At 50.0% G+C, this 15610-nt stretch overlaps 3 protein-coding genes across 3 annotated transcripts in view; 1 reads left to right on the top strand and 2 right to left on the bottom strand.

Annotated features, from left to right (window-relative positions):
• LOC310664458 (uncharacterized protein) overlaps nt 1–15610 on the bottom strand; it is a 541032-nt gene that overhangs the window by 310457 nt on the left and 214965 nt on the right. The gene's annotated exons all lie outside the window — the stretch shown is intronic.
• Nucleotides 119–9391, top strand: SMCR8 (SMCR8-C9orf72 complex subunit). Its single transcript, XM_083413413.1, has 2 exons — nt 119–3140; nt 4538–9391. The coding sequence occupies exons 1-2, from the start codon at nt 793–795 to the stop codon at nt 4989–4991; spliced, it is 2802 nt and encodes a 933-aa protein (XP_083269539.1). The 5' UTR covers nt 119–792; the 3' UTR covers nt 4992–9391.
• The window catches only part of SHMT1 (serine hydroxymethyltransferase 1), a 28329-nt gene continuing 21949 nt past the window's right edge, over nt 9231–15610 (bottom strand). The window contains exons 10-12 of the mRNA XM_083413559.1: nt 14515–14631; nt 13084–13194; nt 9231–11552 (exon numbers count right to left, since the gene is read on the bottom strand). Of these exons, the coding sequence (XP_083269685.1) occupies nt 11380–11552; nt 13084–13194; nt 14515–14631 (401 nt within the window). The 3' untranslated portion in view covers nt 9231–11379. The remainder of the gene's footprint in view (nt 11553–13083; nt 13195–14514; nt 14632–15610) is intronic.

Here is a 15610-nt window from a genome sequence, read left to right as displayed (position 1 = left end):
AACCAGCCTGCTGCTCCCATTATTTTATTTTAAAGGCTAAGTTGTGTGTGAAGGGAAAACGATTTTTATTTTTTTTATAGAGGAATCGCTTCCGGGGTCACCCGGGTCGCTTCACAGCAGGTCATGTGACTCCAAGATGGCTGCCAGGCGGCGGCTGTGAGGGGGAAGTGACGGTTCGTGCTGCAGGCGCGGGGCAAAGGGAGGGGGAGAGACGGGGCAGGGGGTGTGCGTGTGGAGGGTCGGGCTGGTCCTAGCGCCCACCTTTTTGGTAAGAGGGGGAAAAGGGGGGAGGGGAGGAAGATCCGGAGAAGGGCCCATTTCCCAGGGAGGGAAAGTCGAGGGGTTGGGGAGAAAGAAAGGGGTCCCCTTCCTTCCCTGGGGAAGAAGGTGCATTAGATCCTGGGAGGGGAGCCTGGAAATTGAGGCAGCTAAACCAAGGGAGAGGGGTTGGAGGGGTGGGGGATCTGCCCCCCCCCATGAAAGGGCATGCCTCACCCGGCCCGCTGGATGAACAGGATTGGTGCCCTGTCCTTCAGCTGAGGGGCAGGTGACCCCTAGTCAGAGAGGGAAGTGCCACAGACTACGGAAAGTGCCCACCTCCGGCAGGGAAGTAAAAGGGAGAGTGCAATAGGTTTCCTTGGGTGTGCAGGAAGCGCCCCCACCCCCGACAGTCCGTCAGCGGAGCAAGTCCAGAAAAGGAGTCCTTATTCCCTGCCAATGGATTCCGGCTGACAACCGGTGAGGGACCGGCCCTGCTTTCTTCATGCCCTTTCACCGCCCCCACCTGGAAATATGATCAGCGCCCCAGATGTGGTGGCGTTTACCAAAGAAGACGAGTACGAAGAAGAGGCATACAGTGAGCCAGCCTTGCCAGAGGAATACTCTGTTCCGCTCTTCCCCTTTGCCAGCCATGGGGCCAACCCCTGGTCCAAGCTCTCAGGTGCCAAGTTCACCAGGGACTTCATCCTTATATCGGAGTTCTCGGAGCAAGTGGGACCCCAGCCTTTGCTCACCATCCCGGATGATGCCAAAGTTTCCGGCACCTTTGATCTCAACTATTTTTCCCTCCGCATCATGTCGGTGGACTACCAGGCTTCCTTTGTGGGGCACCCTCCTGGATGCCCTTACCCAAAGCTGAACTTCGTGGAGGATTCTAAGGTAGTGCTGGGCGATTCCAAGGAAGGAGCTTTTGCTTACGTGCATCACCTGACTCTCTATGATCTCGAAGCAAGAGGCTTTGTCCGGCCTTTCTGCATGGCCTACATTTCTGCCGATGAGCACAAGATTATGCAGATGTTTCAGGAGCTCTCTGCGGAGTTCTCCAAAGCATCAGAATGCTTAAAGACTGGCAACCGAAAAGCTTTTGCGAATGAACTGGAAAAGAAACTGAAAGACCTTGATTACACTAGAACTGTTTTGCACAATGAGACTGAAATCCAGAAGAAAAACAACGAGAAAGGATACTATACCACACAAGCCATTGAGAAAGCCAATGAACTGGCTAGTGTTGAAAAATCTATCATTGAGCATCAAGATCTTTTAAAACAAATCAGATCATATCCTTACAGTAAGCTGAAAGATTCTGATTTTCACCCTTATGAGCCAGAGTGTGTGTCAGAGCAAGTTGATGATAGTTCCGAACAAGGATTTACTACCTCGAAATCTGACGAACCCAGTGAAACACACCTTTATCCTCGCCTGTCCTCTTACACCCCAAAACTTATCAAGGCAAAATCTGCCAAGTGCTTTGACAAGAAACTCAAAACCCTTCAGGAACTGTGTGATGTTTATTTTTTCACCCAGACTCTAGATCAGTTACATCAAATTGAGAAAACGTTCAGAGGTGACGTTTGCTACCTCTTGACCAATCAGATCAGCAGAGCACTTTTGCAGCAGCAAACTATTACCAACTTCCTTTTTGAAGACATGTTCCTTGTTGATGAACGACCATCTGAAAAGCATTTAAATGGCTACCAGGGACCTAACGTAGACAGCCCCAATCCCAAAGGTTTGGAAGTCTGCCTTATTCCTAAAACATTAGTCAGCTTGGGATCTTACAAATCCAGTGTTGAGTCTGTGCCTATAAAGATGGAACAGGAGATTGAAGACATGCAGGAAGCAGAAGTCACTGACCCTGTTACTTATGACCAGCACGACAATCTTGAGTACCTCGATGCAGATCTTAAAGGAAGTGTTAGTAGTGGTGAAAGCATTGAGGTTTTGGGGACGGAAAAGTCTGCTACTGCCCTGAGTCAATCTGAAACCCAGGCAAGCATGCCGCAAGCCCACCTGAGTCCACAAGTGGTGAGGAGCAAAGCTGTCAGCCGAAGGACCATAAGTGAGGACAGCATTGAGGTCCTCAGCACGTGTCCCTCAGAAGCTCTGATTCCTGATGACTTTAAAGCGAGCTACCCAAGTGCCATTAATGAAGAGCCTTATGCAGACGAAGAAGATGAAGGTTTTCGCTTTAGCCCTGTTTTAAATCCAGACAACCCTGAAGGCAACCCTGAACCAGAAAACCTGCTCCCTGTGGACTCTGCCTGTTGCATTGGAAAAGAGAGTCCAAATTTTCTCGAGCCTCCATCCAACATGGTCCCCAAACATTGCGATGGTGACAGTGTGGTCAGTATCCCGCCCCAGCCATACCGGCAAGGGGATCAGGGGTTTCACGTGAATTTCACGGACTATTCTTCCCACGATGGCGTCTTGGGAGGCCTCCTCACCTATGAACTCGACCCACATTATCTCTCGAGCAGCAGAGAGACGAGTAAAATGAGCCTGGATAAATGCTCAGACTCCACAAGCTACATCAGCAGCACAGCCTCCACCAGCTCAGACAGGACTCCTTCCCCTGCCCTTCCTGCTGGTCATTTTGGAGAAAGGCACAAGAAGAAGTCAGGGCAAAATGCACTGAGGTTCATCCGGCAGTATCCCTTTGCTCACCCTGCAATATATTCGCTACTGAGCGGCAGGACTTTGATCGTGCTGGGGGAAGACAAGGCGATCGTGGAGAAGCTCGTCACCGCACTCTCTATTTTTGTTCCAAATTGCGGTGCGTATGCCAAGCCGGTGAAGCACTGGGCCACATCTCCTTTGCACATCACAGATTTTCAGAAGTGGAAGCTGATTGGATTGCAGAGGTAAAAAAACTCCACCACCACCATAACCTACCCAGATCTTTAAAATGTCTGACCACAGGCCTATCTAGTCCAGCATTTTGGACTGTATATACAATGGGTTGCATCCAGCTGACTTTTGCTCAGAGTAGACCCATTGAATTTAATAAGATCTAAGCCTTCCCATTAATTTCAATAGGTCTAGTGTGAGTGGGACTGACATTGGATATAACCCGTTGTTAGTCCTACTCAGAGAAGGCTAACGCAGTTCCATTAATTTCAATGGGTCTAACTTTTGAGCAAAAGTTGTTTGATACAGTCCTAAGTTCCCATTGTGGCTATCCAGATGCCTCTAGAAAGCCCATGTTCTCCAGCAGCCGGTACTCATACTGTCTCTGATAGTGGAAGTAATAACATAATAATAATAATAATTATTATTATTATTATTATTTATATCCCGCCCAACTGGCTGGGTTTCCCCAGCCACTCTGGGCGGCTCCCAACAGAATATTCAAAACACGATAACATCAAACATTAAAAACTTCCTTAAACAAGGCTGCCTTCAGATGTCTTCTAAGAATCAGAGTTGTTTATCTCCTTGACATCTGATTCCACAGGGCAGGCGCCACTACTGAGAAGGCCCTCTGCCTGGTTCCCTGTAACCTCACTTCTCGCAGGGAGGGAACCACCAGAAGGCCCTCAGAACTAGACCTCAGTGTCCGGGCTGAACAATGGGGGTGGAGATGCTCCTTCAGGTATACTGGACCGAGGCCGTTTAGGGCTTTCAAGGTCAGCACCAACACTTTGAATTGTGTTTGGAAACGTACCGGGAGCCAATGTGGGTCTTTCAGGACCGGTGTCATATGGTCTCGGCAGCTGCCCCCAGTCACCAGCCTAGCTGCCGCATTCTGGATTAGTTGTAGTTTCCGGCCATTGTGGTCCTGCCAAATACAGAACCCTCACAACTCTGGTCCCTGGCAGTACAGTTAAATGTCAATTGATTCCCATTGACAAAAGAGGAGTTCACTGGTCAGAAATGTGCCCCATTCAGTCACCATTTGTTCTGCCATGGTGGGGTTTGGCGGTGATCATTTTCATGTCAGAGGCTTCCATACTTAATCATAAACTTCCCCTGCTCCTTCCAAAGGTTAGCTATGAAAGCACCATTTAGCAGGAAACACGACCTGCCCATTGATTTCCTTTGGTAGCGCAGCAGGGGTGTGCAATTGCCGGGGGGACGGACGCTGGTGCAGGAATGATATTTCCTGCTCTGGGTCCCAGAGAGAGATGTGGCTGAATTGAGACCTCCTGGCTCCCAATCTCTGCCACTTCACTTCATGATCTCTCGGAGACAGAATGCCTGCAGTTATTCTACCTTGGAGTTTCAATGTCAGCATATTATCTTCCCCCTTCCTTTCCAGAGCATCTTCTCCGTCAGGTGTCAACATGATGCACTCCCTTTGCCGCTACAGCCGCTACATCAGTATCCTGGATGCCGACAGCAAGACTCTCCGCTGCCCACAGTACAAAGGAACCCTGATCCCCAGGCTCGCTGACCACCGCACGCAGATCAAGCGGGGAAGCACGTACTTTATGCACGTCCAGACCATTCTGACCCAGCTGTGTTCCAAGGCCTTTCTGTACACCTTCTACCATGACCTGCACCTGCCCATCAAAGAGGGGGAGACGGAGGAGTCCGTGGCAAACCGGCGGCTGAACTTCCTGAAAATCCAGCTGGGGCTTGCAAACGAGGACAGCAAAGTGGTGCAGTACCTTGCCGAGCTCCTGAAACTGCAGTACGTTCAGGATCCCGTCCGAGGGGTCAGCCCGGTCCTCAGGTTTGATTACGTGCCCAGCTGCTTGTACAAAATTTAAGTTGTGCCCAGCCTGCCCTGCTGCCTCCCCTCCTCGCCCGCCGGCTCACCTGTGGCCTAGACGATTCTGCGATTGACACACTAGTCACTGAGAACCCGTAGGACGATATGGAGGACCCCAGCGTGGCTAAGCCGACCTCATTAAAATGGGACTTCCTAAATCTCGGTCACACCTCTTTGGAAGAGGGGAAGTTCATGATCATTTGCTGCTTAAAGTGGGGAGCGTGGGGTGTGTGTGTGTGTAGCATCTTTAAGGAGCAGTGGGATATCTTGACTATAGGGGGTTTGCATGGCACGTGGTCGGTGCTGGGTACATGTGAGTGGCACCAAAGACTTGTGCGCATTTTTTAGAAACCACCTTGAGCCACAGAAACATATTTCAGAAGTGTATGGGAGTGAATCGTAGAAGGTGGAGGGGTTTTGTTTGTTTTTTAAGCTTAAACATAAGAATTCAGCTGTTTCACAATAGCCAGACGTTGACCCATCTCTCGGGTCTTTTTGCGGCATCGGTGGTTGCAATGACTCCTTGCATTGTGCATCCCTGGGGAGTAGAGGTCTTGAGGTCAGAGGCCTGGTGAAGGCCTTCTGAAGCCTGGAAAAACACAAGGGGGCCTTTGTTGGGTGTTACACCGATCACTGTGTCTCTCTAGTCCGCTGCACCTGGCTTGTCTCTCCCAGAGGGGAAAGGGACACCCACAAATCCTTATAGCTGGCCCTGTTTCTGCAGTATGGGGGAGAATGTGAGGGAAGGTGGAGCTGGGGAGGGTGTGCTTCGGACCCTGTCACACAGGCCAGTGCCATTGCTCCCAAGAGCACACTGGGAGAGGTCTCTGGAATCGCCCAGTGCCCTTAAACCTTAGCACTCAGGTGTCATTGGGATTGAATGTACTGGATTAGGCCTCCCCCACCCACCCCATGCTTTGTTTGGTACAACCAGCCCCTGGCAGGGATGGAGGTCAGCGCTGGGATGTGCAGCTTCCAATTTGGCCTCACCCTTTCTGAACATCCAGCCTTTGCAACCGTTTTACTACCTCTGCTGTCGCTGCGCATTGGGGTGGTTGCCGGTCACGCAGCTTGGACTGGATGTTGGGGCTCCTACCGAGTCACAAACTCTACCGGGTGCGATCAGTTTTGAGCCTTTTAAGAATCTGTCGTTACTCTGGTTGAATCCGGTAGAGGTAGTTCCGCTTTATTTCTTTCGTCCTGTGAAAACTTGAGGTCTCCAATGGGGCCACATCTCATTTGCGTCTTCTCCCTAGCTGCAGATAAGTACAGCGGCGGGAAATCCCAAGCAGGCCGGCTGGCTGATGATTTTAGAGGCGGAGGAACGCCTTACTAGTTTTATTTCCTTTTCTTTCTTTCTTTTTGAAAGTTCTCTTTCCGTTCCCTGTGTGTCAGGAAGCTGGTGACAAGACACACGTTTTACAAGAGTAACTGGACTTGCGATATTTCAAAACCTCTGTTCAATGCAATTATGTGTGACAGAGTTCTGGAACTGAATGTACCACCGGAGGAAGCTTCAAGGGCGAGTGTCAAGTTTGGTGTTTTAAGAGGACTGGAAAACTTGATGCAAAGCTGCACTTTGTGTGTGTGTGTGTGTGTGTGTGTGTAATGCTGCACTTTTTAGTTCCTCAAGTAATGGGTTGGGTAGAGGCCATCTGTGTGACACTTTGCTGCTTTGTACCAGAGAAAAAGGATCTTGCGGGAACGGTACAAACCTTGCTTGAATCTTGCCCTGACGCGCCATTGTTCTCAAATAGGGCTGGGAAACCCAGCTAGGTTGTCAGCCACGATGGAGTTGCGGGCAAAGCTTTTCTACGAGAGCAGGTGGGAGGGGGGTCCCACCTTTTGATGCAGACAGCCCCATGGTGGCTTCACAGCAGCCAGGCTTCCAAGGCCTGACCCCACCTGTCCCTCAGCAAAGTAGGCAGATAAGTTTCAAAGCTTTTTGGAGAGAAGATGGCACTCCTGTGCTGCTTTCTACCGCTCCCCCCTCCAAAAAAGTCTATTGGGTGGCTGTTCGTTCATGAAGATGGTGGAGGGAAACCTGTTGTGCTTTGCAGTGAAATCATAGCAGCGTTATGCAAGGACTCCCAATATCCAAGATTTGGAAAAGGCCTTCCTGAGCAGAGTTGCTTTACCGCATCTGCAAGGCAAGGTATCTCTTTAAAGGGTGGGACTCAAGAGTCATGGGAACCGTGGGCCTATCTCCCCGAATGCTGTCATTGAGTCTAGTTCTCCCCCTGTACAGTTTAGGAATATTTGCCCATATTGTGACATCATCACACTGGTTTCCCCCTTCCCCATTGGTGGTTGGGAGCCACAGTATAGTGAATGTCTCTGGATATTTCAGGTAATCAACCTAGCCAGTGGGATGCCATTGTTGGCACATCTAGGTCAGTGTTCCCCAACCTCGTGCCCTCCAGATGTTTTGGACTACGGCTGCTATAGCAGCCAGCGGTTGGGGAAGGCTGGCCTATCCCAGGAAGCCTCTCCAATTTTAGATACTTTGGGTCCTGGTTTGCCAACTCCATTTGGCAGGCTTTTCTTCGACATCTCCCTTAATTTCAAGACCAAGCCTTCATTTATAGACTTTTCCTCCTTCAATGGTGGGAGGCAACACTTTCCTGAATTGCTGAAGGAATGTGTGTGTCCCTCTGTGAAGAGGTAGCTTTTTCTTGCCTTCCCAAAAAGCCTAGTTTGCACATTAGCCTTGTATTCGGATATTTCTCCCACCACCACTGCCAATGCAGAAAAGGACACCTGCAATTTACTTGGGATTATCCCTGTAACGGAGACACAAAATCTCACAAGGTCCTCTAGGTGCCCAGGCTTGGGCCTACCAGAGACTTTTGTTCTGATTTAGCTGAGCAATGCCTTTCCATCTGAACATCTTAAGAATTTGCCTTTTCAAAGCTTGCACTATAAGCAGAAATACATAAAGGTTCCCTGAGGAACTGATCTAGCTTCACAGTGGTCCCATCTACTCTGCCCTTCAGACAGTGTTCAGGGCTTCGGCATTGCTTCTTATTATTTTTGCAGGTGCAAAAGGGACCTGTTACACTTGCAGGTATGCCTGACATCTTGCCTGATGGAAGCAAGATCTGTGAATCATAAGGCTCTGGAATCGGTCTTGGCGGTTCACGAGCATGCCATAGAGTCAGTAGTGTGGCACTGCTGACTTTTTTTTAAAAAGGGTTCATACATATGTAGATACAAGGCCTGCTAGCAAGAACCTTCCTTTTCTCAAGAGCCAAGACTTTGCCCAATCACCTGCAGAGCCTAGTAACGTGAACTAGCTTTCTGCTTTTGTGTCCTTAGCCAATCCTTAACAGATTGCCAACACCCCACAGGCTCAAACGTCCTCTTCCGCCCCTTGTCAGTTTTAACAGTGGTATTACACCCTAGCAGCGCCAACCAGCTTCAAATCCTGGTTACAAGCTAATCCTAGTTGGCTATAAGCTCCTGGCAGATGTGGTTAAAAAAACCCCATGATTAATGCTGGCAGAGAAAAGGGGAAATCCATACAGGACAGAGTGTGGAGACTGGAGGAGCTGGGGAGAAGCTCCCCCCTCTTCCATCAGTGGTTCTAGCGTCAAGAGGAAGGCAGATCCTACGCTTGCCCCATTCCGCATCCTCTCGGTATGAGCTGCTTCCATAACGGAGCTCATCTAGCCATTTGGCAATTGAGGTGTTTGCATATCTCTGCTGCTTTAATCTTGAAAATATAACCATAGGCTGATCCATGGGAACATCACACACAGAGGATGTGAGTGGCCCACAAATCCGGCAGCTTAGGTACAATCAGCCCCTTGAGACATGTGAATTGATGTTGGCGCACTACATGCGCGGAGCTGGCGCTGGCCTGCATATGGATGCATCAGGCGGGATCGCAGTCCCTCTGGGTGCTGTGGAAAGCCCAGACGCTGGGCCCCATAATTCTGCATTTTCTTCTTATCAACCAACTACTTGACCATTCTCCATCTCGACTGGACTGGGCTAGCAGCTCCCTGGAAGTAACAACTCCCCAAAGTGATCTTCCTAACTGCATGTTCAGTTTCTTGTCCGCACTTCGCTTAAGCAGTAGTTAGGGAGGGAAATGGAGTGTCTTCACTGAAGAAAATCTGAGCAGCATGCCTTCCATGTCTTAGTGCTGTTAAAGTTTGTTCCACACAAGCGTTCACCAACAATACTCAACACCCAGTGACTACAATGATAAAATGTACATTGGAGGCAGGGGGAAGAAGAAGAAGAAATTATTTATTTGGGCTCAAGATATTTTTGAAATACGAAAAATATATATATACTGGTTGTATTTTTTAAAGCTTCTATAACCCTTGGCGTATATTGTGGTTCAATTCTTGATTTTATTGTGCTTAGTAAAAAATTGTCCTGACTCTATTTCTGAGCTCCTGTGTCTGATACTAAAGCGGCCGGGGGGGGGGGGGGGAGAGGACTGGAGAACGGCAACCACAAAATTTTGGGAGTTGAGCAATGCAAGAGGCTAGCCATGGGTGGATCTAAACTGGAAAAAATGCTGTAAGTCAGGAATAAGATCGCTTTAACAAAAGAAAAAAATCTCTATGGAAAATCGCGTTTTAAAAATTCCTGGTCTCTGGCGCCATCTAGTGTTGCATGTTTATGGTGCATCCAAATTGCTGTTTCTTTGCTAATGTAGCTGAGAGTCCCATGCCTTGGATTTAGAAAGACAGAATTCTGCCTTGCTATGTTGTTTTCAAATACCCATTGCTGGAAGCCACAGGTGGGGAGAACGCTCTTGTGCTTAGATCCTGCTTGCAGGTTTCGAGCAAACACCTGGTTGGCCATTGTGAGAAGAGGATTCTGGACTAGACTGGCCACTGGGCTGACGCGTCAGGATTTTTCTTACATTCATGGTAGGCCCGCTCTGATAAAGTTGAATACCCAAGACGGTTTGCTTAAACTACCCCGTTCTCCAGCGATAGGAAAATTGTGCCAGTTGCTATTCCACAGCGATGTTGGTGAATGGAGAATCGTTATCTTCGCCCTTTCCAGGTATCGCTATACACGGCTGAAATCTTGGTAGTCTAGAGATGATATCTCAGGCACAAGCAACGTAAAACAGCTGGATCCGACTGGAAGGTTCATCTAGCCTTGTTTCCCGCAGTGGAATAGCTGCGTGGTTCTGAGAAACCCTCAACCAGGCCACAAAGGCAACGGCCAGCTGCCTAGCAGATCAGTGAGGGTTCAGTGATCTCTGAAGAGGAGGATTCTGTTTAGCTTTCCAGTTTTCAGGTGTGAGCACCCTGCTCTAGTAGCCCAAAGGGCAATCAGCCACAGGGGCAGCAGGGAGACTCCCCAAGCTTTGCAGAAATACAAGAAATCTTTAAAGGGGGAAAAAGTAAAAAAGATGGGGGGGGGGAAGCCCCATTGCAGCAGGGTGGGAATGGAAAACCAGGTGTGATGAAATGTATCCCAGAGGCATAACTATCTTACTGGAACAGAGGAGCGTTCCACACTGCAGCACTTTGTTCCGGGTTGCACATTTCATGACTGATCCCTATTGACAGATTTGTGCTCTCAATACCCCTGCTAAATTCTCACAGTCATCCATGCCCAATCCTTGTGGCAGGGGGTTCCACAAACCAAAGCAAAGGAAGACTTTGGTTTGAGTTTTCCCGAATGAAGAAAACTCTGGTTTGAAAGCGGCTCAGCTATGCTGGCTGAAGACACCTCAGCACGAAGGTCTATCTTTTTGTTGTTTCTTGCTTAGGCTTGGAGTAAATCTGTTTTCTCCAACAGGCCAGCTTTAACGAGGAAGCTCAAACCCGGCAAAAAATCAGATTCATTCTTCCTCGTGACCCAGTTTGACGTTTATTCAAACCTCGGGGGAGCTTCGAGTTACTGTCGACATTGCATTTTCCCCTTCCGCCATCTCTCAGCCTCTTCCATTTAAGACCTTTGGGTAATAGGTTGATTCCGTATGCAATATTTTTACTGCGATTTCCATTCGCAGCAACTGTGTGGCACATCTCTCTCGGGGCCTTTTTACCACTGCCAGGGTTATAATTCTGGGATGTCCATTAATACGGCCGTTAACCCCGCCAACGGAGGATTCTAAAGCTACGTTTGGCCTGTGTCCATTTCCTCCTGGGGTCCATATTCAATGCAACGTAATTTTTAAAAGATGGGGTAGAGGTTGGTTAAAGAGCAGGTTTCTAGAGCAGCTCTGCTTGTAAGAACAGTAAAGAAAAGGGGACACTGGAGATGCCTCGATTCCTCCTAAATCCCTCTTACGGGAGGGCAGCTTGATGAGACAACCCACACTTCAAAGCAGCCAAGAAGAATTGCGGCTGTTCCAGGCAGGAGTTTCCTTGCTGTTCTTCTGGCGTGGGGGGGAACCGTGACTTTTATAGAACAGGCAAGCCAGGGAGGGGGAAGGTATCTGCAAAGGCCTCCACCTCCTGCCGAAGGGATCTCAGCGGAGCCTGGTACTTCTCGTCAGACACCAGCTTCTCCTTAAACTCTCTCAGCGTCGCTTTGGGACTCATGTCACTCTGGACCTGCAAGGTGAGCTCAATACCTGCATGGGCAACACAGAAATTTCCTCGTTTGGCGGCTGAGTGGGCTACTGGGTGATCAATTACTACTTCGGACAGCAAAACCTCATCAGAGGGGGAGTGGGGACTGTGGTTCAGGGGTAGCGTACGCCTCTCGCATTTAGAAAGGCTCCGGGTTCAATCCCAGATGCCTCCTGTTTAAAGGACCGCAAAATGTCTCTAAATGTTGAGACGCCACAACCAGTAAGAACCAATCGCTCTGCCCAAGTTGACCTGGTGGCCCAATTTGGTACAGGTAACTCCACAAGTATGCCAGGCCAAACCCTCTGAAGGGCGGCCCTCCAGATGCTACGGAGCTCCAACTACCACCAGCCCAAGACAAAGGGACTTGGGTGGTGCTGTGGGTTAAACCACAGAGCCTAGGACTTGCCGATCAGAAGGTCGGTGGTTCGAATCCCCGCGATGACGGGGTGAGCTCCCGTTACTCAGTCCCTGCTCCTGCCAACCTAGCAGTTCGAAAGCACATCAAAGTGCAAGTAGATAAATAGGAACCGCTCCGGCAGGAAGGTAAACGGCGTTTCCGTGCGCTGCTCTGGTTCGTCAGAAGCGGCTTAGTCATGCTGGCCACATGACCCGGAAGCTGTACGCCGGCTCCCTCGGCCAGTAAAGCGAGATGAGCGCCGCAACCCCAGAGTCGGTCACGACTGGCCCTAATGGTCAGGGGTCCCTTTACCTTTTCCTAACTCCACAAGTGTGCCCGCCCAAACCCTCTGAAGGGCGGCCCTCCGGATGCTATTGAGCGCCAACTGCCACTAGCCCAAGACAAGCATGGCCAATGATCTGGGATGAAGGAAATAGTGGTCCAGCAAGAGGCAGAGTGGTGTAGTGGTTAGAGGGTCAAACTAGGACCTGGAGGAGGCCAGGGTTCATATCCCCACTCAGTGAGGAAGCACCGTAAGTGGCCTCGGAGCAGTCACTGCCTCTTGGCTTCATGGGGTGGTTGTGTGGATTAAACGAGGAGGGGAAGAAGCATGGGCGCCACCTTGGGCTCGCTGGAGAAAATGGTGGGGTATAAATAAGCAAGATAATTGGGGGGGGGCACAGGTCCCTCACACCTGAAACAAGGTGCAACCTAGTCTGAATTTGCATTCGAAACAAACAAACAAAAAAGATTCCTTCCAGTAGCACCTTAGAGACCAACTAAGTATTAGCTTTTGTGTGCATGCACACTTCTTCAGATACATATCTTATCTGAAGAATTACTTACCTGAGAAGTGTACATACACACAAAAGCTCATACCAATAACAAACTTAGTTGGTCTCTAAGGTGCTACTGGAAGGAATTTTTAATTTTATTTTGTTTCGACTATGGCAGACCAACACGGCTATCTACCTGTAACTGAATTTGCATTGGCACTTCCAAATCATTCTGCAAATAAGTGAGGGGATGAAACCAGCGTTCACCTAAGGCAGAGGCTGCTGGCGAAGATGAGGTAGAAAGCAAAGCCCAGGTCTCCAAAAACAGAGCTCCCATGCCCACAGGCACCTTCCTACCTTTATGGATGAAGTGAGCGACTTTCCGGAAGTCCTCTTCCAAGAATCCCCTGGAGGTAAGGGCTGGTGTTCCCAGCCGAAGACCGCTGGGGCGCAGGGCACTCTTGTCTCCTAAGCACGAGGGAAGAGGCCGTGGGTTGAATCCAAAGACACGGTCAGCTGGCCAGTTTTATACATTGCATAGATAAACTGCATAAAAACTGAAGCCTATTATTTAAATCCTCAGTTTTCCTACCCAGCAGTCTTCTAAAGTTGCTGCTTAATAATAATAAAAAATTAATAATAATAATAATAATAATAATTTATTGTTTCTAATTTATTATTTCTCCAGCCACGCCAGGCGGGCCTAACAGTTTAAACCCTCAAAACTGGTGACTCTAATGGTTTGGACAAGGCTTCCCCAAAGGACAGCGGCAGTGACAAAATAAAGGACAGTCAGTTGGTAGAACATGAGATCACAGCGTTGTGGGTTCGAGCCCCACGTTGTGTGAAATATTCCTGCATTGCAGAGGGTTGGACTAGACAACCCTTGTGGTCCTGTCTAACTCTACAATTCTATTGTTCATAATAATAAAAGTAATTTATAACTTATACCCCGCCCATCTGGCTGGGCCTCCCCAGCCACTCTGGGTGGCTTCCAACAGAACATAAAAAACACAATAAAACATCAAAAATTAAAAACTTCCCTAAACAGGGCTGCCTTCAGATGTCTTCTAAGAGTCCGATAGTTGTTTATTTCCTTGACATCCAGTGGGAGGGTGTTCCACAGGGCAGGCGCCACTACCAAGAAGGCCCTCTGCCTGGTTCCCTGTAACCTCACCTCGCAGGGAGGGAACCGCCAGAAGGCCCTCGAAGCTGGACCTCAGTGTCCGGGCTGAACAATGGGGGTGGAGATGCTCCTTCAGGTATACTGGACCGAGGCCGTTTAGGGCTTTCAAGGTCAGCACCAACACTTTGAATTGTGTTTGGCCACGTGACCCGGAAGTGTCTTCGGACAGCGCTGGCCCCCGGCCTCTTGAGTGAGATGGGCGCACAACCCTAGAGTCTGTCAAGACTGGCCCGTACGGGCAGGGGTACCTTTACCCTTTACCTTGGGTTAAGAATTTAATTCGTTTTGGAGGTCCGTTCTTAACCTGAAACTGTTCTTAACCTGAGGTACCACTTTAGCTAATGGGGCCGCCCGCTGCCGCCACGCGATTTCTGTTCTCATCCTGAAGCAAAGTTCTTAACCCGAGCTACTATTTCTGGGTTAGCAGAGTCTGTAACCTGAAGCGTCTGTAACCCGAGGTACCACTGTATCCCTCTCCTAGTTTCAATACACAACCCCTACACCAGGCATTTCTGAAAACTGCTAAACCCCAGCGCTGTGAGGGGGATGCTTGGCCATTGCTACGCACTGTGAAGAACCTCTTGAAGCTTGGCCACTCTCACCTGGGCAGGTGTTCTTGTTGCATGCAATGGAGCAGAGCTCAAGGACCCGTTCGGCCCGCCCTCCGTCCGTGCCTCGGCTGCGCAGGTCCACCAAGATCAAATGGTTGTCGGAGCCGCCTAGGAGAAGAGCCAAACGCCAGCAGTGACTCACTCATGCCACCCCAAATTTGCAAGGGTGATTGGGGCGGGGGCAGCAGAGGGAAAGGAGGAACATGGCACCCGCCAGCGAAGTTTGCAAGCATCAGGTCAGTAGGACAAGCAGATAAGAACTGGCTTCGCGTTTTAAGCGTCTAGAACAGGTCATGTTGATGCTGCTAAATTACCGTATTTTTCGCCCTATAGGACGCACCGGCCCATAGGACACACCTAGATTGGGGGGGGAATAAAGGGGGGAAAATTATTTCCCCCCCCAGGCGCGGGGCTGGGGTGGGGGAAGCCCGAGCTTCCCCCTCCCCCAGCCCCCAGAACGGGACCCAGAGCGATGCCGAAGCTGCGTGCAGCTTTGGCATCGCTCTGGGAGCTTGCGGGGCTGGAGGAGGGGGAAGCCCCCCGCCAGCCTTCTAACCAATTCGGAGGACAGCGGGAAAGGCGCGCTGCACCTCTCCCGCTGTCCCCCGAGTGTGCGGGGCTGGCGACGGGGAGGAGCAGGCTTCTCCCCCCGCCAGCCTTCTAACCAAGTCGGGCTTCTCCCCCCCCAGTTTGTGGGGCTGGCGGTGGGGCTCTCCAGGCTTCAGCGAAAGCCTGCATTCGCCCCATAGGACGCACACACATTTCCCCTTCATTTTTGGAGGGGAAAAAGTGCGTCCTATAGGGCAAAAAATACGGTACAAATTAATATTCCGTATTTTTCTCTCTATAAGACGCACCCGACCATAAGACGCACCTAGTTTTAGAGGAGGAAAACAAGAAAAAAAATATTCTCTCCCTCTCTGCGCAGCGCCTCTCCGTTTCTCCTCCCGCTTTGCTGAAGAGAAAGTGCAGAGAGGGAAAGCTATGCAGTGCCTCTCCAGCGAAGCGAAGTCAGAACAGCAAGAGGGATCGCTGCTTTCGCTGCGCAGCGATCCCTCTTGCTGTTCTGGCTTCTGGGATAGCCGCG

This window comes from Podarcis tiliguerta, assembly GCF_965153285.1.
Source record: "Podarcis tiliguerta genome assembly, chromosome: 14".
In the NCBI taxonomy this organism is placed as follows: domain Eukaryota; kingdom Metazoa; phylum Chordata; class Lepidosauria; order Squamata; family Lacertidae; genus Podarcis; species Podarcis tiliguerta.
Note: the sequence above shows the minus strand (reverse complement) of the source record. Positions and strands in the feature narration are given on the sequence as shown.